Genomic DNA, 24819 nt, shown 5'->3' on the forward strand with positions numbered 1-24819 from the left:
AGTGGGTTTGGGGGTGATATTTTGGGGTGGTTTAGGGGAATTTTGGGGGATTTGAGGGGAATTTTGGGGTTTCTTAATGGGTTTGGGGGGATTTTAGGATGGTTCAGGGAATTTTGGGGGGATTTTGGGTGATTTTGAGGGATTTTGGGGGATTTTGGGGGAATTCTGGGGGATTTTTAGGGTTTCTTAGTGGGTTTGAGGGTGATTTTGGGGTGGTTTAGAGGAATATTGGGGGATTTGAGGGGAATTTTGGGGGAATTTTGGGGTTTCTTAGTGGGTTTTGGGGGGGGTTTTAGGATGGTTCAGGGGAATTTTGGGGGATTTTGAGGAGGTTTTGGGAGATTTTAGGGATTTTGGGATGGTTTAAGGGGAATTTTGGGGGGATTTTGGGAGGGTTTTGGGGGATTTTAGGGATTTGGGGGGATTTTGGGATGGTGTAGGGGATTTTGGGGGGTTTGAGGAGGTTTTGGGGGATTTTAGGCATTTTGGTGAGGTTTTGGGGTGATTTTGGGGGTGGTTTTAGGGGAATTTTGGGGGATTTTTGGGGGTGATTTTGTGGTTTCTTAGGGGGTTTTGGGGTAATTTTGGGGGTTTTTGGGGTGGGCTAGGGGAATTCTTGGGGGATTTTTGGGGTGCTTTGGGTGGTTTTGGGGTGGTTTAGGAGAATTTTGGGTGATTTTGCGGGATTTTGGGGGTGATTTTGGGGTAGTGTTTAGGAGAATTTTGGGGGATTTTTTGGGTTTGGGGTGATTTTTGGGGTTTTGTGGCAATTTTGGGGTGGTTTAGGGGATTCTTAGGGGGTTTTAGGGGCGATTTTTGGGGGTGGTTTGGGGGGATTTTGGGGCGGTTTTGGGGCATTTTGTTGGGTATTTCTGTAGTTATTTCAGGGCGGCTTTTGAGTTGTTTTTAAAGGTAATTTTGGGGTATCTCGGGGCAGTTTTGGGGCTGGTTTTGGGGTATTTTGGGGCAGTTTTGGGCTGTTATTTGGGTGTTTTGGGGGGCAGTTTTGGGGCTGTTATTTGGGTGTTTCAGGGCTGGTTTTGAGCCATTTTTTGGGTATTTTTGTGGTATTTTGGGGCAGTTTTGGGGGCTGTTATTTGGGGTTTCAGGGCTGGTTTTGAGCCATTTTTTGGGTATTTTTGGGGGTATTTTGGGGCAGTTTTGGGGCTGTTATTTGGCTATTTTGGGGCTGTTTTTAAGGTAATTTTGGCGGTATTTCAGGGCTTGTTTTTGGGCCATTTTGTGGGTATTTCTGGGGGTATTTTGGGGCAGGTTTTGGGCTGTTTTTGGGGTATTTCTGGGGGTATTTCAGGGCTGGTTTTGGGCCATTTTGTGGTATTTCTGGGGGTATTCTGGGGCTGGTTTTGGGCTTGTTTTTAAGGTATTTTTGTGGGTATTTCAGGGCAGTTTTGGGGCTGTTATTTGGGTATTTCAGGCCTGGTTTTGGGTCATTTTGTGGGTATTTCTGGGGGTATTTTGGGGCTGGGTTTGGGCTGGTTTTGGGGTATTTTTGTGGGTATTTCAGGGCGCTTTTGGGGCTGTTCTTTGGCTATTCCGGGGCTGGGTTGGGCTGGTTTTCGGGTATTTTTGTGGGTATTTCAGGGCGCTTTTGGGGCTGTTATTTGGGTATTCCGGGGCTGCTTTTGGGCCATTTTGTGGGTATTTCTGGGGTTATTCCGGGGCAGTTTTGGGCTGTTTTTTGGGTATTTCTGGGGCTATCCAGGAGCTGCTTTTTGGGCCATTTTCGGGCCGTTTTGGGAGCACTCCCAGCGCTCACTCACGTCACCACGGGGTCCCGGCAGGGCTGCAGGGAGAGGCAGCAGCAATCGAAATCCTTGATGGCGGTCACGGCCCACCCGCACCCGCTGCGTGCCGTAGCCCGAGGCCGCTGCGGGCGACACGGGGACACGAGCGTCACGTCCCGTCCGCGTCGCCGCCGCCCCCGGAGCCGCCCGCGCCCGGCGCCACCTGTGTCCTTCCTGCGCTCGTGGTAGCTGTACACGGCCCCCGCCGTGCAGTTCTTGCCGTGCCGCGTCATGGCCGCGCCGCGGCCCCGCCGGGATGGTCCTGCAGGGATGGGAGAGCAGAATTTAAAGCGGTCCCGGGGTTTTTTTTTTTTTTTTTTTTAGGGGATTTTTTGGGTTTTTTTTGGGGGGGTTTGGGGGTTTGCGGCCCGCGCTCCCCTCACCGCCAGCTCCGGCGCCGCAGCGGAAGGCGGAAGTGGAGAAGCGGAAGCGCGCCGGGCAAAAAGGGTCCGGGTGGGCGCAAGCGTTTTGGTTCCGCCCCGCTACTCCTCAGCTCCCAGTTGCTCCCCAGTACGAACCAGTTCCGCCCAGTAGATCTCAGCCACGCCCCCTCCGTGCTGACCCCGTCGCCCCGCCCCTATAGGGAGAAAGCCCCGCCTCTTTTCCTTATATAGGGCAACGCCCTAACCCCGCCCCTTCCCCTATAGAAAATGCCTGGCCCCGCCCCTTTCCCCGCCCTTTTATCGCCTATAGACGCGGTTTGGCCCCGCCCCCAAGGGCTCCCGCCACTGTGTGGCCACACCTCTTTTCCATATATGGAGGCACATAACCCCGCCCCTTTACAGCCTGTAAATGCCACTTGGCCCCGCCCCCAAGGGATCCCGCCGCCGTCTGGCCACGCCCCTTGTCCATGTATGGCTGTGGTTAACCCCGCCTCTTTATCGCCTATAGATGGAGCTTGGCCCCGCCCCCTCGGCGCGCCCGCCGCGGTGTGACCACGCCCCCTTTCCATATATGGAGGCGCTTGACCCCGCCCTTTCATCGCCTATACATACTGCTTGGCCCCGCCCCCTAGGAATCCCGCCGCCGTCTGGCCACGCCCCTTTCCCCCATATGGAGTCGCTTAACCCCGCCCTTTCATCCCCGCGTGGCCCCGCCCCCTCAGCGCTCCCGCCACTGCGTGGCCACGCCCCTTTGTCCATTTACGGCCGCGCTCGGCCCCGCCCCTTTCTCCCCGCCGACATTGTCTCTCCCCGCCGCTTGCCCCGCCCCTTTTCCCTTTTACGGCCGCGCGCCGGCCCCGCCCCTCTCCCCCGATTGGCCCAGGCGCGCCCCGCCCCTCCCGCCGCGCTCCCGCCGCCGCGCGGCCCCGCTCGGGCCCCGCGCGGTGCAGTGTGGGAGGAAGCGGCGGCGCGCGGCCCCGCTCCATCATGGCGGCTCCGTGAGGCGCCCCCCGCCCGGCCGCCCCCCGGCCCCCCCGGCCCTCGACCCCCGCCCGGCCCCGGGGGGCGCCGCCCCCATGGACAGGAACTACCCGGCCGCCGGGTTCGGGGACCCGCTGAGCGCCGGGCCCGGCTGGAGCTACGAGCGCTCGGCCAAGGCCAGGTGAGGGGGGGGCTCTGAGGGGGGGAAGGGGCGCGCACCGGAGGGGGGAGGGGGGGGCGGCGGCACCGGGGGGAGAGAACGGTGGGGGGATGGGGGGAGGAGGGGGCCGGGGGGCGGCGGGGTTTGGGGTGAGGGGTCCCGTTACACCGGGGTTTGGGCTGAGGGGGGTTTGGGCTGAGGGGGGTTTGGGGTGAGGGGGGTTAGGGGTGAGGGGGATTTGGGGTGAGGGGTCCCGTTACACCGGGGTTTGGGGTGTGGGGGTTTGGGGTGAGGGGGGTTTGGGCTGAGGGGGGTTTGGGGTGAGGGGTCCCGTTACACCGGGGTTTGGGGTGAGGGGGATTTGGGGTGAGGGGTCCCGTTACACCGGGGTTTGGGCTGAGGGGGATTTGGGGTGTGGGGGTTTGGGGTGAGGGGTCCCGTTACACCCGGATTTGGGGCGAGGGGTCCCGTTGGACCGGGATTTGGGGTCCAGGGATCTCATTACACCGGAGTTTGGGGTGCAGGGATCCCCTTACAGAGGGAATCTGGGGGGATTTGGGGTGACGGGTCCCGTTCCACCGGGACTTGGGGTGTGCTGGGATTTGGGGTGTTCGGTCTGTGTTGGGGTGCAGGGATCCTGTTACACCGGGACTTTGGGGAATGTGGGGAGCGGGGATCCTGTTACAGCTGGAGTTCAAGGTGCAGGGATCCCGATACACCGGGATTTGGGGTGTGCTGGGATTTGGGGTGTTCAGTCTGGGTTGGGATGCTGTGATCCCGTTACACCCGGATTTGGGGTGTGTTGGGATTTGGGGTGCTCCAGGATTTGGGGTGCTCAGTCTGTGTTGGGATGCTGTGATCCTGTTACAGCGGGATTTGGGGTGCTGGGATCCCGTTACACTGAGATTTGGGGTGTGCTGGGATCCCGTTACACTGAGATTTGGGGTGTGCAGGGATCCCGTTACACTGAGATTTGGGGTGCTGGGATCCCGTTACACCGAGATTTGGGGTGCTGGGATCCTGTTACAGAGGGGTTTGGGGGGATTTGGGGTGCAGAGATCCCGTTACAGAGTGATTTGGGGTGCTGTGATCCCATTACACCAGGATTTGGGGTGCTGAGGGATTTGGGGTTGCCCTGGAGTACTGGGGTGCTGTGATCCCATTACACCGGGATTTGGGGTGTGCTGGGATTTGGGGTGTTCAGTCTGTGTTGGGGTGTTGGCATCCCATTACAGCTGGATTTGGGGTGAGGGCTCCCATTACACCAGGATTTGGGGTGCTGTGATCCTGTTACATCGGGATTTGGGGTGCACGGATCCCGTTACAGATGGATTTGGGGTGTGCTGGGATTTGGGGTGTTCAGTCTGTGTTGGGGTGCTGGGATCCCATTACAGAGGGATTTGGGGCGCTGGGATCCCGTTACACTGAGATTTGGGGTGTGTTGGGATTTGGGGTGTTCACTCTGTGTTGGGATGCTGTGATCCCGTTACACCAGGATTTGGAATGCTGTGATCCCGTTACACCAGGATTTGGAATGCTGTGATCCCATTACAGCTGGATTTGGGGTGCTGGGATCCCGTTACAGCGGGATTTGGGGTGTGCCAGGAATTGGGGTGCAGGGATCCCGTTACACCGGGATTTGGGGTGTGCCAGGATTTGGGGTGTGCTGGGATTTGGGGTGTGCTGGGATTTGGGGTGCTGTGATCCTGTTACACCAGGAATTAGGGGTACTGAGGGATTTGGGGTGCGCCAGGAATTGGGGTGCACCAGGATTTGGGGTCTCCCTGGACAATTGGGGTGCTGTGATCCATTTACACTGGGATTTGGGGTGTGCTGGGATTTGGGGTGTTCAGTCTGTGTTGGGGTGCTGGGATCCTGTTACACCAGGAATTAGGGGTACTGAGGGATTTGGGGTGCTCCAGGATTTGGGATTGTGCTGGGATTTGGGGTGCTGTGATCCCATTACATCGGGATTTGGGGTGCTGAGGGATTTGGGGTGCGGCGATCCCATTACACTGGGGCTTGGGGTGTAGGGACCCCATTACAGAGGGATTTGGGGTGCTGTGATCCCATTACACCAGGATTTGAGGTGTGCTGGGATTTGGGGTGCTGTGATCCTATTACACCAGGAATTAGGAGTACTGAGGGATTTGGGGTGCTCCAGGATTTGGGATTGTGCTGGGATTTGGGGTGCTGTGATCCCATTACATCGGGATTTGGGGTGCTGAGGGATTTGGGGTGCGGCGATCCCATTACACTGGGGTTTGGGGTGTAGGGACCCCATTACAGAGGGATTTGGGGTGCTGAGATCCCATTACACCGGGATTTGGGGTGTGCTGGGATTTGGGGTGCTGTGATCCTATTACACCAGGAATTAGGAGTACTGAGGGATTTGGGGTGCTGAGGGGTTTGGGGTTGTGCTCGGATTTGGGGTGCTGCGATCCCGTTACGTCGGGGTTTGGGGTGTGCTGGGATTTGGGGTGTCACACCTGTGTGTGCCTGTGTCACACTCGTAGCATGTCACACCTGTGTGGGTGTGTCACACCTGTGAGTGGGCGTCACACCTGTGTGTGGGTGTGTCACACCTGTAGGTGTGGCACACCTGTGTGCGGGTGTGGCACACCTGTGAGTGGGCGTGTCACACGTGTAGGTGTTTCACATCTGTGTCGGGCTGTGCCAGGGCATGTCACACCTGTATCACACGTGACACGCCTGTGGGCATGTCACACCTGTGTGTGTGGGTGTGTCACACCTGTGTGTCAGTGTGTGTCACACCTGTGTCACATGTGCCAGACCTGCATGTCGCACACCTGTGGGGCTCACACCTGTGTTACATGTGTCGCACACCTGTGGGGCTCACACCTGTGTCACACCTCTCACTCACCTGTGGGGCTCACACCTGTGTCACGCCTGTCACACACCTGTGGGGCTCACACCTGTGTCACGCCTGTCACACACCTGTGGGGCTCACACCTGTGTTACATGTGTCGCACACCTGTGGGGCTCACACCTGTGTTACATGTGTCGCACACCTGTGGGGCTCACACCTGTGTCACGCGTGTCACACACCTGTGGGGCTCACACCTGTGTCACACCTCTCACTCACCTGTGGGGCTCACACCTGTGTCACGCCTGTCACACAGCTGTGGGGCTCACACCTGTGTTACATGTGTCACACACCTGTGGGGCTCACACCTGTGTCACGCCTGTCACACAGCTGTGGGGCTCACACCTGTGTTACATATGTCACACACCTGTGGGGCTCACACCTGTGTTACATGTGTCGCACACCTGTGGGGCTCACACCTGTGTTACATGTGTCGCACACCTGTGGGGCTCACACCTGTGTCACGCCTGTCACACAGCTGTGGGGCTCACACCTGTGTCACGCGTGTCACACACCTGTGGGGCTCACACCTGTCACACGTGTCACACACAGGTGTGCACAGCTCACACCACTTGTGTCACACCTGTCACACACCTGTCTCACACGTGTCACAGAGTTGTGGGGCGGTGACAGTCACACCTGTCCTGTCCCCAGCCTGGTGTACGGGGGGGTGTGACAGTCCCGTGTGACACACCTGTCCTGTCCCCAGCCTGGTGTATGGGTTGTTTTGGTGGGGGTGTGACAGTCCCGTGTGACACACCTGTCCTGTCCCCAGCCTGGTGTACGGGGGGGGTGTGACAGTCCTGTGTGACACACCTGTCCTGTCCCCAGCCCGGTGTACAGGGGGTTGTTTTGGTGGGGGTGTGACAGTCCCGTGTGACACACCTGTCCTGTCCCCAGCCCGGTGTACGGGGGGTTGTTTTGGTGGGGGTGTGACAGTCCCGTGTGACACACCTGTCCTGTCCCCAGCCTGGTGTACGGGGGCTCGCGGGGGTCGCACCCCGACCCCGACCTGCTGCACCGGCAGCCCTACGGAGCGCCCCACCCGCTGCAGGGCTATGCGGCCAACCACCACCCGCCAGGTACGGCCCCTGCGGCACCTGCTGGCACCTGCTGGCACCTATCATCACCTACTGTCACCTACTGTCACCTACTGTCACCTGCTGTCACCATCACGTGCTGTCACCTGCTGTTACCTGTCACCTGCTGGCACCTACTGTCACCTACTGTCACCATCACCTGCTGTCATCTGCTGTTACCTGTCACCTGCTGGCACCTACTGTCACCTCCTGTCACCTATTGTCACCTCCTGTCACCTGCTGGCACCTATCGTCACCTACTGTCACCTATCATCACGTATTGTTATTTGCTGTCACTTACTGTCACCTATTGTCACCTATTGTCACCTATTGTCACCTGCTGTCACCTATTGTCACCTGCTGGCACCTATCGTCACCTACTGTCACCTATCATCACGTATTGTTATTTGCTGTCGCCTACTGTTACCTATTGTCACCTACTGTCACCTGCTGTCACCTATTGTCACCTGCTGTCACCTATTGTCACCTACTGTCACCTATCATCACCTACTGTCACCTACTGTCACCTGCTGTCACCTATTGTCACTTACTGTCACCAACTGTCACCTGCTGTCACCTACTGTCACCTATCATCACCTACTGTCACTCTGTTACCTGTATCATGTACTGTCATGTTTTGTCACCTACTGTCACCTACTGCCAAGTTTTGTCACTTATTGTCATTTCCTGTCACTTCCTGTCCCCTTCTGCTAGCTCCTATCCCCTGTCACCTACAGTCACTTTCTGTTACGTTTTGTCAGTTTCTGTTATTTAGCGTTTCCTATTGTCATCTCCTGTCACCCCTGTCACCCACCTTGTGTCACCCTCACCGCACAACACCACAACCCCAGGTCCCTGGGTCACCTTGTCACTTCGATGTCCCAGCGCTGTGTCACCCTGCGACATTTGTCCCCTCACGTTTCCCGCTCTTTTCTCCCCTCACGTTTCCCGCTCTTTTCTCCCCTCACGTTTCCCGCCCTTTTTTCCCCTCACGTTTCCCGCCCTTTTTTCCCCTCACGTTTCCCGCCCTTTTTTTCCCTCATGTTTCCTGCCCTTTTCTCCCCTTCTCTTTGATACTTTTTCTTTCTCTCATTTCCCGTGCTTTTTGAGTTTACTGTGCTTTTTGCCTTCCATTTCCTGCCTTTTTCTCCCCTCGTGTTTCCCACCCTTTTCCCCCTCACGTTTCCTGCCCTTTTCTCCCCTTCTCTTTCCTACCTTTTCTTCCTCTCCTTTCCTGTCCTTTTCGAATTTACTGTGCTTTTTGCCTTCCATTTCCTGCCCTTTTCTCCCCTCACGTTTCCCGCCCTTTTTCCCCTCACATTTGCCGCCAATTTTCACTCCCATTTCCCATTTTTTCCTGCCTTTTTTCCCCTTACATTTCCAGCACTTTTCCCCATTTCCCACCCTTTTCCCCTCATGTTTGCCACTCACATTTCCCCCCTCGCATTTCTCACTTTGTTCCCCAAATCTTACCCACCATCTTCCCCTCATGTTTCTGCTATCTTGACCCCTCACATTTCCACTCTTTTCCCCCCCTCACGATTCCCACCCTTTTCCCCCTCACATTTCCTGCTCTTTTTCCTTTCATGTTTCTCACTTTTTTCTGCTCACATTTCCCACCAATTCTTCCCTCATGCATTTTTTTCCTCTAAGATTTTCCACCTTTTTTCCCCTTCAACTTTCCATCTATTTCCTTTCTTGCGTTTGCCGCCATTTTGTCTCCTCAAGTTTAACGCCTTTCTTTTCCTTTACGTTTCTTTCCTTTGCTCCTAACATTTCTTGGTGATTTTTTTCTTTGCATTTCTTGCTGCTTTGTTGTCTAATTTCCCACCCGTTTTCCCCTCACATTTCCCACTCTTTGCCTCTAACGTTTCTTACTTTTTCTCCCCTCACGTTTCCCGCCTTTTTTCTCTCCTCACATTTTGGGCTCGTTTTCCTCCTCGCATTTTCTACTCTTTTTTCCCTCAAATTTACCACCGTTTTTTCCCTCACTTTTCCCACTAATTCTTCCCTCATGCCCTTTTTCCCCCTCACATTTTCACCGTTTTCCCCTCTCAGGTTTCTGGCTATTTCCTTTTTTGCATTTGCTGCCATTTTTTCCGCTAAAGTTTTACACCTTTCTTTTTCTCACATTTTTCATCTTTTTTTTCCTGTAACATTTGTCACCAGTTTTTCTTGTTACATTTCCGGCCACTTTGTTGTCTCATTTCCTGCCCTTTTTTCCCTCATGTTTCCCAGTTTTCCCTCTCACATTTCCTGCCCTTTTTCTCCCCTCACATTTCCCACTCTTTTTCCCCCTCACATTCCCCACATTTTCTTCCCTCGCATTTCCCACCAATTTTTCCCTCGTACCCTTTTTTCCTCACTCACGTTTCCTGCTTTTTTCCTATCATTTCCTGCTTTTTCCCCCTCACATTTCACACCCTTTTTGCTTTCAGGTTTCTGGCTATTTCCTTTCTTGCGTTTGTTGCCATTTTGTCCGCTGAAGTTTTACACTTTCCTTTTCCATTTATGTTTCTCAGCTTTTTTCCCCTAACTTTTCCCACCACTTATTCTCTTTGTATTTCCTGTTGCTTTCTTGTGTCATTTCCCACCCATTTTTCCCTCACATTTCCCCCCCATTTTCCCCTCACATTTCCGCCCTTTTCCCCTCACATTTCCCCCTTTTTTCCTCACATTTGCCCCCTTTCCCCCCTCATATTTCCCCCCTTTTCCCCCTCACATTTGCCCCCTTTTTCCCTCATATTTCTCCCCTCACATTTCCCCCCTTTTTCCCCTCACATTTCCCCCCTTTTCCCCTCATATTTCTCCACTCACATTTCCCCCCTTTTTCCCTCATATTTCTCCGCTTTTTCCCCTCACATTTCCCCCCTTTGTCCCCTCACATTTCACGCCATTTTTCCTTCCTTTCCCCTCGTTTTTGTCACATCCCATTTGCCGTCCCCTCACCCCAAAACCTCCCACATTTGTCACCCCAACCCTGTGTCATGGCCGCGGTGTCCCCATGGTGTCCCCAAGGTGTCCCCGAGGTGTCCCCAAGGTGTCCCCAGGGCACCCCCGAGCTGTCCCCAAGCTGTCCCCATGTCCCCAGGGCTGCATCACTCAGGGTCACCCCAAACTGTCCCTTCAGTTCCTTCCCTGTCCTTGTGGGGGTCACAGCCACGGTGTCCCCACATCCCCGAGGTGTCCCCAAGGTGTCCCCAGGGCTGCACCACTCGAGGTCACCCCAAACTGTCCGCTCAGTTCCCTCCCTGTCCTTGTGGGGGTCACGGCCGCAGTGTCCCCACATCCCCGAGGTGTCCCCGAGCTGTCCCCAGGGCACCCCCGAGCTGTCCCCAAGCTGTCCCCATGTCCCCAGGGCTGTCGGGGCTCTTCGAGACGGGGCTGCACCACGCGGGGGGCGCGGCCCCCGACGCCTCCGTCATGAACCTGATCTCGGCGCTGGAGTCGCGGGGACCCCAGCCCGGACCCTCGGCCTCGTCCCTCCTGTCCCAGTTCCGCACGCCCTCCTGGCAGACTGGTGGGTCTGGGGGCTTTTATGGGGAGGGGGGGTCCCAGTTCTGCATGCTCTCCTGGCAGACTGGTGGGTCTGGGGGCTTTTATGGGGAGGGGGGTCCCAGTTCTGCACCCCCTCTGGGCAGACTGGTGGGCCTGGGGGCTTTATTTTGGGGGGAATCTTTATGTTGCTTCGATTTTGGGGAGGGTTTTTATTTTATTTTATTTTCTCCTGGGGGAGGGGGGGGGTCCTAATTTTGTCCTGTGGGGGGTTTGTTCTGCACTTTAGGGGTCCCAACTTACCCCAGGGGTCCCCATTTACCCCAATGTGGTCCCCACTTGTGCCTGGGTGTTCCCCCCTCCCCAAATAGGGTCCCCAGGTGTACCTGGGTGTCCCCTTCTCACCCCTGGGCTGTCCCCCCCCTCCCCAAATAGGGTTTCCACTTGCACTTGGGTGTCCCCTACTCACCCCAGGGGTGTCCCCCCCTCCCCAAATGGGGTCCCCAGGTGTACCTGGGTGTCCCCCCCTCCCCAAATGGGGTCCCCAGATGTATCTGGGTGTCCCCACTCCCCCTGGGGGTGTCCCCCCCTCCCCAAATGGGGTCCCCAGGTGTACCTGGGTGTCCCCGCTCCCCCTGGGGGTGTTCCCTCCTCCCCAAATGGGGTCCCCAGGTGTACCTGGGTGTCCCCCCCTCCCCAAATGGGGTCCCCAGGTGTACCTGGGTGTCCCCACTCCCCCTGGGGGTGTCCCCCCCTCCCCAAATGGGGTCCCCAGGTGTACCTGGGTGTCCCCACTCCCCCTGGGGGTGTCCCCCACTCCCCAAATGGGGTCCCCAGGTGTACCTGGGTGTCCCCACTCCCCCTGGGGGTGTCTCCTCCTACCCTCCCGGGGTCCCCACATGTCGCAGGGTGCCCCCAGTGCCCTTCCCCTCTCTCCCACGCCCTCACCCCGACGTTCCCCCCCCCTGCAGCCATGCACACTCCAGCTCCGGCCGAGCTCTTCATCTCGGGAGCCCTTCCCGGCTCGGGCACCTTCCCGTCCTCGTCGGCGCTCGGCCCCTACCAGCACCCGGCGTCCTTCGGCGGCCGCAGCTTCCCGGTGGGATCCCCGCTGAGCCTCCCCGAGGCCGCCTTCAGCCCCGGCTCCAACGGGCTGCTGTCCCCCCACGACCCGCTGCTGCACATCAAACCCACGCAGCCCGCCGTGCCCTCCTCGCTGGGCTTCGACCGCCTGGGCTCGGCCGTGCTGGGCTCGGCGCTGCCCGCCCAGACCCCTCCGTACCGGCCCGCTCCCGCTTCGTCCCAGTTCAACCTGCTGGCCGCCGCCGAGCAGCCCCCTCAGCTCTACAACGCGCCCGTTTTCGGCGGCGCCAACGCGGCGGGCGGCGGCGACCGCGCCATATCGCGGCAGGACAGCGTCATCAAGCACTACCAGCGGCCCGGCGCGGCGCAGCCGCAGCTGCCGCCGGCGCCGGGCTTGCAGCACTACCTGAGCTGCGGCGGCTCCTACCAGCAGGTGCCCGCTCACCGCGCCCCGCTGTCCTGCAGCCCGCTGGGCGAGCAGTCGCCCGCCAGCTCCGAGGGCTCGCAGCAGCCCCCCAAGGCCGCGCCCGCGGCGCCGCGCCCCGAGCCGGGCTACCGGCCCATCATCCAGTCGCCGGGCTACTCCGGCGGCGCCGGCGGCGCGGCGGGCAACGGCGGCGCGGGTGGCGGCAACGGCGGCAAGTCCAAGAGCTACTCGGCATCGCGGCAGCCGCCGCGCTCCACCAACACGCCCAAGTGCCAGAGCAGCTACACGCCCAGCACGCCCAAGCCCAGCTCCGTCATCGCTAGCCAGTCGCCGGCCTACTCGCCGGGCCAGCCCCCCCAGAGCCTGCTGGCCATGGGGGGAGCCCCCGGCTACAACGCGCCCGGGGCGCCCCAAAGCCTGGCGGGGGCGGCGCAGCCCGCGGGGGGGTTCAGCGGAGGGCAGGGGGGGGACATGGGCGGCAAAGCCGGCGGCTACCAGGGCGGGGGGCAAGCCGGCGGGCAGGGGGGGCTCCAGCCCTGCGTCAGCGGCGCGGGCACCTACTCGCCCGAGCAGCTGCAGGCGTTGCCCTACGGCGTCCAGCCCGAGGGGGGGCAAGCGGGGGGCTACGGGCCGCCGGCCCCCTCGCAGGGCTTGCCCACCGCCAGCCCCTCGCTGACCTACAGCACCGGCCACTCGCCCGCCATGCCCGGGCCGCCGCTGCCCTACGCCGGCCTGGGCGGGTCCAGCCCGTCGCCCATCATCCGCCCGCTGCAGTCGCCGCCGGCCGCCCGGCCGCAGAGCGGCGCGTCGCCGGGCCAGTCGCAGAAGTACCTGGGCTCGGTGCTCTCCCCGTCCTTCATGGCCCCGCAGGGCTACGGGGCCGCTCCGGGCGGGGGGCTGGAGCGGCAGCCGCCCCCCGCCCCGCCGGGGGCACCCCCGAATTTCGGCAAGGGGGCCAAAGGCGAGGCGGAGCTGCTGGCGGCGGAGCGCAGCGAGGACGAGGATTTCCTGATCCAGCACCTGCTGCAGGCGCCCAGCCCGCCCCGAGAGGGGCTGGGGGGCTGCGAGGAGCGCCCCAAAACTCTGGGGGGCTACGGGGGGGCGCTGGGCAAGGAGGAGCGCTACCAGCTGCAGAGCGTCATCCGGCCCAACTCCAACCTGGAGGCGCCGCTGGAGCTGGCGCTGCTCAAGGAGAAGAAGAAGCCGGAGAGAGGCAAAGAATTCCGGGGGGCCAGCGGAGGAGGAGGGGGCGGCGAGGTGGCGGCCACCTCGGTGGTCCACTACGGCCACCAGCCGCCGCCCACGCTGGACACGTACGAGCTGAAGAAGCCGCCCGAGCACCTGTCCGGCGGCAAGGAGCTGGGCCAGCCGCCGCCGCCGCACTCGTACCTGCCCAAAACGCCCGAGCACGGGCGGCTGGTGGGCGAGGGGCCCCCGCTGGAGCCCCACAACCTCCTGCTGGACCCCTCCCCGGAGCTGGGGGGGTCGCTGCTGCCCTCGGTGCTCACCCACACCCAGAGCCAGCTGCACGCCCGGCCCAAGGCGAGGCCCCCGCTGGACGTTCACCTGCTGGAGCAGCAGCGGATGCCGCCCCCCGCCGCCGCCCCCTCCGCCGCCCCCCGCCGCCCCCTCGGCCGCCCCGGCCCCTCCGGCCGCCCCCTCCCCACAGCTGCTGCTGGAAGCTCACCTGCACCAGGTGCGCTCGCAAGGGCTGGACCCCCAGGCCCCGCCGCCGCTGCCCCCCGACTCCATGGAGGTGCTGCCCCCCTCCCCAGGAAATCCAGGACTTCTTGGAGCCCCCCTTGGGCTTGGAACCGCACCTGGGGCAGAGCGCGGGGGTGCAGGGACCACCCGGGCACCTGCTGGACCCCGAGGGGGGGGTCCCGCCCGTGCCCCCCGAAGCCAAGGACCAGTTTTCGGAAGGGGGGAGCCCCGCGGGGGGCAAGGGGCGTTTCGTGCCCCTCACCTCCATCTGCTTCCCGGACGCTCTGCTGCAGGACGAGGACCGCGGCTTCTTCCCCGGCATGGAGGACATGTTCGGCCCCCCCGCCCGAGGATTTCCCCAAGCCCAGCGAGGAGGAGGAGGAGGAAGGCAGCGCCAACGCCGCCGGGCTGGAGGCGCGGCCCGAGGGGATGAAAGCGCCTCCTCCCTACGACATGGGGCAGAGCTACCCCTCGTTCTGCCCGCAGGACGGGGGGGCCGCTGGGGACCCCCCCCAGCTGGGGCTGGAGCCCCCCAAGCACGAGTTGCCCTCCACGGTGAACGCGGAACCGCTGGGCTTAATCCAGAGCACCGGCGACGGGGGTCCCAAACCCCCTCCTCCGCCTCTCAGCACCCCTTTATTCTGCTCCTCCAAACCCAAAAAGCTGCTGAAAACTTCCTCCTTCCACCTGCTGCGCAAGCGGGACCCCTTCCCACCCCCCAAAAAAACCTACGCGCAGGAGTACGAGTTCGAGGACGACGAGGATAAGGCCGACGTGCCCGCCGACATCCGCCTGAACTCGCGGCGCCTCCCGGACCTGCTGCCCGACCTCATCTCCAGCTGCCGCCGGCCGCCCCTCACCCCCATGGGCGACATCGACTTCTGCCCGCACCCCGGCGCGCACCCCGCTCCCAAGAAGCGCGGCCGCAAGCCCACCAAGCCCAAGCGGGAAGGGCCCCCCCGGCCCCGGGGCAGGCCCAGGATCCGGCCCCTGGAGCCGCCCGGCTTCCCCGAGGGCGCCAAGAGGCCGCGGGGCCGGGGCAGGGGCCGGGGCAAGAAGGGCGCCGAGGACGGAGAGGGGATGGAGCCGCTGCGGCCGCTCAAGGTGAGGGGGTGTGCTCCTGAAAGGACCCCAAAATTGGGGTTTTGGGGGGTTTGGTGTGCTGGGAATGGTCACAAAATGACCCCAAATTGGGGTTTGAGGGTGTGGTGTGTTCCATATGAGCCCAAAATGACCCCAATTGGGGTTTTGCGGGGTTTGGTGTGCTCAGAATGCTCCTGAAATGACCCCAAATTGGGGTTTTGGGGGGGTTTGGTGTGCTGGGAATGGTCCCAAAATGACCCCAAACTGGGGTTTGAGGGTGTGGTGTGTTCCGTATGATCCCAAAATGACCCAAAATAGGGGTTTTGGGGGGTTTGGTGTGCTCAGAATGCTCCTGAAATGACCCCAAATTGGGGTTTTGGGGGGGTTTGGTGTGCTGGGAATGGTCCCAAAATGACCCCAAATTGGGGTTTTGGGGGGCTTTGGTGTGCTCGGGAATGGTCACAAAATGACCCCAAATTGGGGTCTGAGGGTGTGGTGTGTTCCATATGAGCCCAAAATGACCCCAAATTGGGGTTTTGGGGGGTTTGGTGTGCTGGGAATGGTCACAAAATGACCCCAAATTGGGGTTTGAGGGTGTGGTGTGTTCCATATGAGCCCAAAATGACCCAAAATTGGGGGTTTGGGGGGTTTGGTGTGCTGGGAATGGTCCCAAAATGACCCCAAATTGGGGTTTGGGGGGTGTGGTGTGCTCGGGAATGGTCACAAAATGACCCCAAATTGGGGTTTGAGGGTGTGGTGTGTTCCATATGAGCCCAAAATGACCCAAATTGGGGTTTTGGGGGGGTTTAGGGGGTTTGGTGTGCTTGGGATGGTCCCAAAATTGGGGTTTTTGGGGGTTTGGTGTGCTGGGAATGGTCACAAAATGACCCAAAATTGGGGTCCATCCCCCCTCCCCAATCAAACTGGCCGTATCCATGGATGGGTCAGGGTATCCCAGTACAAACCAGTATAACCCAGTACCCTTTTCCCCCCCGCAGATCAAGCTGGCCGTGTCCAATGTCTCCCAGTACAAACCAGTATAACCCAGTACCCTTTTCCCCCCCGCAGATCAAGCTGGCCGTGTCCAATGTCTCCCAGTACAAACCAGTATAACCCAGTCCCCTTTTCCCCGCAGATCAAGCTGGGTGTCCAATGTCTCCCAGTACAAACCAGTATAACCCAGTTCCCTTTCCCCCCGCAGATCAAGCTGGCCGTGTCCAACGTCTCCCAGTACAAACCAGTATAACCCAGTTCCCTTTTCCCCGCAGATCAAACTGGGTGTCCAATGTCTCCCAGTACAAACCAGTATAACCCAGTTCCCTTTTCCCCGCAGATCAAACTGGCCGTGTCCATGGATGGATCAATGTCTCCCAGTACAAACCAGTATAACCCAGTCCCCTTTCCCCGCAGATCAAGCTGGGTGTCCAATGTCTCCCAGTCCAAACCAGTATAACCCAGTTCCCTTTTCCCCGCAGATCAAGCTGGCCGTGTCCATGGATGGATCAATGTCTCCCAGTACAAACCAGTATAACCCAGTTCCCTTTTCCCCATAGATCAAGCTGGCCGTGTCCAATGTCTCCCAGTACAAACCAGTATAACCCAGTTCCCTTTCCCCGCAGATCAAGCTGGCCGTGTCCAATGTCTCCCAGTACAAACCAGTATAACCCAGTACCCTTTTCCCCGCAGATCAAGCTGGGTGTCCAATGTCTCCCAGTACAAACCAGTATAACCCAGTGCCCTTTTCCCCGCAGATCAAACTGGCCGTGTCCAATGTCTCCCAGTACAAACCAGTATAACCCAGTACCCTTTTCCCTGCAGATCAAGCTGGCCGTGTCCATGGATGGATCAATGTCTCCCAGTACAAACCAGTATAACCCAGTCCCCTTTCCCCGCAGATCAAACTGGCCGTGTCCATTGGGGATCAATGTCTCCCAGTACAAACCAGTATAACCCAGTCCCCTTTTCCCCGCAGATCAAGCTGGCCGTGTCCATGGATGGGTCAGGATATCCCAGTACAAACCAGTATAACCCAGTACCCTTTTCCCCCCTGCAGATCAAACTGGCCGTGTCCATGGATGGATCAATGTCTCCCAGTACAAACCAGTATAACCCAGTTCCCTTTTCCCCATAGATCAAGCTGGCCGTGTCCAATGTCTCCCAGTACAAACCAGTATAACCCAGTTCCCTTTCCCCGCAGATCAAGCTGGCCGTGTCCAATGTCTCCCAGTACAAACCAGTATAACCCAGTACCCTTTTCCCTGCAGATCAAGCTGGCCGTGTCCATGGATGGATCAATGTCTCCCAGTACAAACCAGTATAACCCAGTCCCCTTTCCCCGCAGATCAAACTGGCCGTGTCCATTGGGGATCAATGTCTCCCAGTACAAACCAGTATAACCCAGTCCCCTTTTCCCCGCAGATCAAGCTGGCCGTGTCCATGGATGGGTCAGGATATCCCAGTACAAACCAGTATAACCCAGTACCCTTTTCCCCCCTGCAGATCAAACTGGCCGTGTCCATGGATGGATCAATGTCTCCCAGTACAAACCAGTATAACCCAGTTCCCTTTTCCCCATAGATCAAGCTGGCCGTGTCCAATGTCTCCCAGTACAAACCAGTATAACCCAGTTCCCTTTCCCCGCAGATCAAGCTGGCCGTGTCCAATGTCTCCCAGTACAAACCAGTATAACCCAGTTCCCCTTTCCCCGCAGATCAAGCTGGCCGTGTCCAATGTCTCCCAGTACAAACCAGTATAACCCAGTACCCTTTTCCCCCCTGCAGATCAAACTGGCCGTGTCCATGGATGGATCAATGTCTCCCAGTACAAACCAGTATAACCCAGTTCCCTTTTCCCCACAGATCAAGCTGGCCGTGTCCATTGGGGATCAATGTCTCCCAGTACAAACCAGTATAACCCAGTACCCTTTTCCCCCCTGCAGATCAAGCTGGCCGTGTCCATGGATGGATCAATGTCTCCCAGTACAAACCAGTATAACCCAGTTCCCTTTTCCCCACAGATCAAGCTGGCCGTGTCCATGGATGGATCAATGTCTCCCAGTACAAACCAGTATAACCCAGTTCCCTTTCCCCGCAGATCAAGCTGGCCGTGTCCAAGCCGGAGCCCTCTCCCGTGCCCGTTGCCGGCGCCGTTGCCGGCGCGCCGGCGCCGTTCCCGGAGGCGCCGGCCGAGCCGTCGCCGTCGCAGAGCCGCGCCAAGCAGCGGCTGCGTGAGGCCGAGGAGAAGCAGCCCGAGGTCAAGTCGGGCTTCATGGCCTCCTTCCTGGACTTCCTCAAGTCGGGCAAGCGGCAGCCGCCGCCCGGCAGCCCCTGCAAGCCCCCCAAGGCGGGCGCGGCGCAGGGCTTCGGGCCCGGCGTGCTGGGCGGGCCCCTGGAGGGCGGCGAGGGCGAGGGGCTGGTCATGGCGTGTCCTTCGCCCTGCAAGCGCCTGGACGAGGAGCTCAAGAGGAACCTGGAGACGCTGCCCTCGTTCTCCAGCGACGAGGAGGACTCGGTCAGCAAGAACCAGGACCTGCAGAAGAGCATCAGCTCGGCCATCTCGGCGCTGGACGAGCCCCCCGAGCGCAGGGAGCCCCCCGAGGCGCACGGTGAGAGCTGCCAGGACCTGCCAGGGCTTCACAGAGAGCTGCCAGGACCTGCCAGGGCTTCAGAGAGAGCTGCCAGGACCTGCCAGGGGTTCATAGAGAGCTGCCAGGACCCATAGAGAGCATCCAGGGGTTCACAGAGAGCTGCCAGGACCTGCCAGGGCTTCATAGAGAGCTTCCAGGACCTGCCAGGGGTTCATAGAGAGCTGCCAGGACCTGCCAGGGGTTCATACAGAGCTGCCAGGACCTGCCAGGGGTTCATAGAGAGCTGCCAGGACCTGCCAGGGGTTCATACAGAGCTGCCAGGACCTGCCAGGGGTTCATAAAGACCTTCCAGGACCCATAGAGAGCATCCAGGGGTTCATAGGGACCTGCCAGGACCCATAGAGAGCATCCAGGGGTTCACAGAGAGCTGCCAGGGGTTCATACAGAGCTGCCAGGACCCATGGAGAGCTTCCAGGGGTTCCTAGGGAGCTGCCAGGACCTGCAGAAGAGCATCAGCTCGGCCATCTCGGCGCTGGACGAGCCCCCCGAGCGCAGGGAGCCCCCCGAGGCGCACGGTGAGAGCTGCCAGGACCTGCCAGGGCTTCACAGAGAGCTGCCAGGACCCATAGAGAGCATCCAGGGGTTCACAGAGAGCTGCCAGGACCTGCCAGGGGTTCACAGAGAGCTGCCAGGACCTGCCAGGGGTTCATAGAGAGCTGCCAGGACCCATAGAGAGCATCCAGGGGTTCACAGAGAGCTGCCAGGACCTGCAGGGCCTCACAGAGAGCTGCCAGGACCCATAGAGAGCTTCCAGGGGTTCTTACAGAGCTGCCAGGACCCATAGAGAGCATCCAGGGGTTCTTACAGAGCTTCCAGGACCCATAGAGAGCATCCAGGGATTCATACAGAGCTGCCAGGGGTTCTTACAGAGCTGCCAGGACCCATAGAGAGCTTCCAGGGGTTCCTAGGGAGCTGCCAGGACCTGCAGAAGAGCATCAGCTCGGCCATCTCGGCGCTGGACGAGCCCCCCGAGCGCAGGGAGCCCCCCGAGGCGCACGGTGAGAGCTGCCAGGACCTGCCAGGGGTTCATAGAGAGCTGCCAGGACCCATAAACAGCCTCTAGGGGTTCTTACAGAGCTGCCAGGACCTGCAGGGGTTCATAGAGACCTTCCAGGACCCATAGAGAGCATCCAGGGGTTCATACAGAGCTGCCAGGACCCAAAGAGAGCTTCCAGGGGTTCACAGAGAGCTGCCAGGACCTGCAGGGCTTCACAGAGAGCTGCCAGGACCCATAGAGAGCATCCAGGGCTTCATACAGAGCTTCTAGGACCCATAGAGAGCATCCAGGGGTTCATACAGAGCTGCCAGGACCCATAGAGAGCATCCAGGGGTTCATACAGAGCTGCCAGGACCCATAGAGAGCATCCAGGGGTTCATACAGAGCTGCCAGGACCCATAGAGAGCTTCCAGGGTTCATACAGAGCTGCCAGGACCTGCCAGGGGTTCATAGAGAGCTGCCAGGACCCATAGAGAGCTTCCAGGGTTCATACAGAGCTGCCAGGACCTGCCAGGGCTTCATAGAGAGCTTCCAGGACCCATAGAGAGCATCCAGGGGTTCATAGGGACCTGCCAGGACCTGTCAAGGGTTCATAGGGACCTTCCAGGGGTCCATAGGGACCTGCCAGGACCTGCCAGGGGGTTCATGGTGACCTTCCAGGACCTTCCATTGATTCATAGGGACCTTCCAGGAGGTCATGGTGACCTTCCAGGACCTTCCACTGATTCATAGGGACCTTCCAGGGGTTCATAGGGACCTGCCAGGACCTGCCAGGGGTTCATGGTGACCTTCCAGGACCTTCCATTGATTCATAGGGACCTTCCAGGGGTTCAGAAGGACCTGCCAGGGGTTCATGGTGGCCTTCCAGGACCTTCCATTGATTCATAGGGACCTGCCAGGGGTTCATAGGGACCTGCCAGGACCTGCCGGGGGTTCATGGTGACCTTCCAGGACCTTCCACTGATTCATAGGGACCTTCCAGGGGTTCATGGTGACCTTCCAGGACCTTCCACTGATTCATAGGGCCCTGCCAGGACCTGCTGGGGTCCCAGGACCCTTCCAGGACCTTCCCATGCCCCTTCCAGGACCTGTCTAACCCTCTTTTCCCCCCCACAGCCGCCCCCCCCGCCGGAGGATCCCCCCCCGCCCCCTCCCCCCCGCCCCCCCGGAGCCCCCCCAGCCCTCCCCTCCCCCCCCCGCGGCCCCCCCGCTGTCTCCGCCGGGCGGGGGCGGGGCCGGGGCGGGGCCGGGGGGCGGGGCCGGGCCCGGGGGGGTCCCGAGCCCCCCGGGGGGGTCCCCGGAGGCGCCGGAGCCGCCGGAGCGGCCGCTGCACCTGGCCCAGAAACAGGGCACGGCCGCCGTGTGCGGGGACACGAGCGACGAGGAGGAGAGCGGCGGAGAGGGCATCTTCAGGGAGAGGGACGAGTTCGTGGTGCGCGTGGAGGACATCCCCGCGCTCAAGGTGGGACTGGGAGCACTGGGAGGGACTGGGATGGGACTGGGATGGACTGGGAGGGACTGGGAGTCACTGGGACGGACTGGGAGTCACTGGGACAGACTGGGAGAGGGCATCTTCAGGGAGAGGGACGAGTTCGTGGTGCGCGTGGAGGACATCCCCGCGCTCAAGGTGGGACTGGGATGGACTGGGAGGGACTGGGAGGGACTGGGATGGGACTGGGAGGGACTGGGAGTCACTGGGAGTCACTGGGAGGGACTGGGAGTCACTGGGATGGACTGGGAGGGACTGGGATGGGACTGGGAGTCACTGGGAGTCACTGGGACGGACTGGGAGAGGGCATCTTCAGGGAGAGGGACGAGTTCGTGGTGCGCGTGGAGGACATCCCCGTGCTCAAGGTGGGACTGGGAGGGACTGGGAGGGACTGGGAGTCACTGGGATGGGACTGGGATGGACTGGGAGTCACTGGGACGGACTGGGCGAGGGCATCTTCAGGGAGAGGGATGAGTTCGTGGTGCGCGTGGAGGACATCCCCGCGCTCAAGGTGGGACTGGGAGCACTGGGAGGGACTGGGATGGGACTAGGATGGACTGGGAGGGACTGGGATGGACTGGGAGTCACTGGGAGGGACTGGGAGAGGGCATCTTCAGGGAGAGGGACGAGTTCGTGGTGCGCGTGGAGGACATCCCCGCGCTCAAGGTGGGACTGGGATGGACTGGGAGGGACTGGGATGGACTGGGAGTCACTGGGAGTCACTGGGAGTCACTGGGACGGACTGGGGGAGGGCATCTTCAGGGAGAGGGACGAGTTCGTGGTGCGCGTGGAGGATATTCCTGTGCTCAAGGTGGGACTGGGAGCACTGGGACGGGACTGGGATGGGACTGGGACAGACTGGGAGGGACTGGGATGGACTGGGAGTCACTGGGACAGACTGGGAGAGGGCATCTTCAGGGAGAGGGACGAGTTCGTGGTGCGCGTGGAGGACATCCCCGCGCTCAAGGTGGGACTGGGAGCACTGGGAGGGACTGGGATGGGACTGGGAGTCACTGGGAGCACTGGGACAGACTGGGAGAGGGACGAGTTTCAGGTGCTGACCTCCCCAAATCTCCCCAGCCGGTTCTGCAGACGGACCCGAGCCCCCTTTTGGGGGATTTTTGGGGTTTTTTGGCATTCCTGTGGCTCTGGATGAATCTGTTGGATTTGGGATGGATTTGGGATGGATTTGGGGTGGGTTTTGGGGTGCTGACCCCCCAGATCTCCCCAGCTGGCGCTGCAGACAGACCTGAGCCCCTTTTTGGGGGATTTTGGGGATTTCTTTAGCTTTGGATGGGTTTGGATGGGTCTGGGGAATTTGGGATGGATTTGGGATGAATTTGGGATGGATTTGGGGTGGATTTGGGGTGGGTTTTGGGGTGCTGACCCCCCAATCTCCCCAGCTGGCGCTGCAGACAAACCTGAGCCCCTTTTTGGGCCATTTTTGGGATTTCTTGTGGGTTTTTGGGGTTCCTGTGGCTCTGGATGAATGGGGTGGATTTGGGGTGGATTTGGGATGGATTTGGGATGGATTTGGGGTGGATTTGGGGTGAATTTGGGATGGATTTGGGATGGATTTGGGGTGGATTTGGGGTGGATTTGGGGTGCTGACCCCCCAATCTCCCCAGCTGGCGCTGCAGACAAACCCGAGCCCCTTTTTTGGGCCATTTTTGGGATTTCTTGTGGGTTTTTGGAGTTCCTGTGGCTCTGGATGAATGGGGTGGATTTGGGGTGGATTGGGGATGGATTTGGGGTGGATTTGGGGTGAATTTGGGATGGATTTGGGGTGGATTTGGGATGGATTTAGGGTGGATTTGGGGTGAATTTGGGGGTGCTGACCCCCCCAATCTCCCCAGCTGGCGCTGCAGACAAACCTGAGCCCCTTTTTGGGCCATTTTTGGGATTTCTTGTGGGTTTTGGGGGTTCCTGTGGCTCTGGATGAATTGGGTGGATTTGGGGTGGATTTGGGATGGATTTGGGGTGAATTTGGGGTGCTGACCCCCCCAATCTCCCCAGCTGGCGCTGCAGACGGGCCGGGAGCCGCCGCCCATCTGGAGGGTGCAGAAGGCGCTGCTGCAGAAATTCACCCCCGAAATCAAGGACGGGCAGCGCCAGTTCTGCGCCACCAGCAACGTGAGTGGGCACCCCAAAAACACCCGGGGCACCCCAAAAATACCGGGGACACCCCCAAAAAAAAACCCAAACCCGTGGGGATAACCCTGAGCTGAAAAACCCCACCCCAAACCTGGGGTGTGCCCCTAAAATGTGAGATTTTTCCCCCAAAAACCACCCAGATTTCCCTAAAAATGGGGGATTTGGGACATCTTCCCAAATTTTGGGGCACCCTAAAAACTGGAGAGACCCCAAAAAGCAGTTTAGGGACCCTAAAAAATACCGGGGGAGACCCCAAAAAAAAACCCCAAACCTGTGGGGACAACTCTGAGGTGAAAAACCCCACCCCAAACCCGGGGTGTGACCCTAAAATGTGAGATTTTCTCCTAGAAAAAGCAAGATTTCCCTAAAAAGGGGGGATTTGGGACTTTTCCTTGAATTTTGAGGCACACCAAAAACTGGAGAGACCCCAAAAAAAACCCTCAAAAACTGTGGGGACACCCCTGAATTTGTGGGAGCTGGGAGACCCCTCCCCAAAACCCCAAAATCTGAGATCCCACCCCGAAATGTTGAATCTGCCCCAGAAATTGGGAATTTTGGGGTCCCTGGGGTGGTTTTGGGGGAATTTTGGAGTGGATTTTTGGGGATTTTGGGGTGGATTTGGGGTATTCTGGGCTGGATTTTGGGAGGATTTTGGGGTGTATTTTTGGGGGATTTTGGAGTGGATTTTTGGGGATTTTTGGGGGATTTTGGAGTGGATTTTTGGGGATTTTTGAGTAGATTTGGGGTATTCTAGGCTGGATTTTGGGGGGATTTTGGGGTGGATTTTGGGGTGGAGTTTTGGGGTGGACTTGGGGTATTTTGGAGTAGATTTTTGGGGATTTGGGGTGGATTTTTTGAGATTTTGTGTATTATGGGGTATTTTGGGGGGGATTTTGGGGTGGATTTTTGGGGGGATTTTGGGCTGGATTTGGGGTATTTTGGGGTGGTTTTTTGGGTATTTTGGAGTGGATTTTGGGGGATTTTCAGGTGGATTTTTTGGGGTATTTTGGGTGGGTTTTTGGGGATTTTGGTTTTTTGGAGTGGATTTTTGGGTATTTTGGGTGGATTTTTGGGGATTTTGGGTGGATTTTTGGGGATTTTGGGTGGGGTTTTGGGGATTTGGTTTTTTGGGGTGGGTTTTTTGGGGTGTGCAGGGTTTTGGGGCGCCCCTGACCCCCCGTTTGTGCCCCCCCCGCAGTACCTGGGCTATTTTGGGGATGCCAAGCACAGGTACCAGCGGCTCTACGTGAAGTTCCTGGAGAACGTCAACAAGAAGGATTACGTGAGGGTGTGCTCCAGGAAACCCTGGCACCGCCCGCTGGCCCTCAGGTGCGGCACCTGCGGGCACCTGGGCACAGCTGGGCACACACCTGTGGGCATCTGGGCACACCTGGGAACACCTGGGCACACCTGGGGGCACCTGGGCACACCTGGGCACACACCTGT

General features: G+C 59.4%; 1 protein-coding gene and 1 long non-coding RNA gene across 2 annotated transcripts in view; one reads left to right on the forward strand and one right to left on the reverse strand.

The window, feature by feature from the left end:
- Positions 1-1762: 1762 nt before the first annotated feature.
- Positions 1763-2377, reverse strand: LOC128802906 (uncharacterized). The gene is made up of 3 exons (XR_008435601.1): positions 2189-2377; positions 1969-2067; positions 1763-1888 (listed from the first exon to the last, which is right to left on the reverse strand). It is a non-coding gene; the product is annotated as an uncharacterized LOC128802906 (long non-coding RNA).
- An 835-nt stretch (positions 2378-3212) lies between these two features.
- The window catches only part of PRR12 (proline rich 12), a 30063-nt gene continuing 8456 nt past the window's right edge, over positions 3213-24819 (forward strand). The window contains 13 exon segments of the mRNA XM_053969452.1: positions 3213-3350; positions 7186-7298; positions 10654-10815; positions 11762-13854; positions 13857-14350; positions 14352-15108; positions 18181-18691; positions 19120-19248; positions 19603-19731; positions 20411-20513; positions 20847-21192; positions 23236-23352; positions 24572-24702. Of these exon segments, the coding sequence (XP_053825427.1) occupies positions 3265-3350; positions 7186-7298; positions 10654-10815; positions 11762-13854; positions 13857-14350; positions 14352-15108; positions 18181-18691; positions 19120-19248; positions 19603-19731; positions 20411-20513; positions 20847-21192; positions 23236-23352; positions 24572-24702 (5171 nt within the window). The 5' untranslated portion in view covers positions 3213-3264.

The sequence above is a fragment of the Vidua macroura genome, unplaced genomic scaffold (assembly GCF_024509145.1).
Source record: "Vidua macroura isolate BioBank_ID:100142 unplaced genomic scaffold, ASM2450914v1 whyUn_scaffold_209, whole genome shotgun sequence".
In the NCBI taxonomy this organism is placed as follows: Eukaryota; Metazoa; Chordata; class Aves; order Passeriformes; family Viduidae; genus Vidua; species Vidua macroura.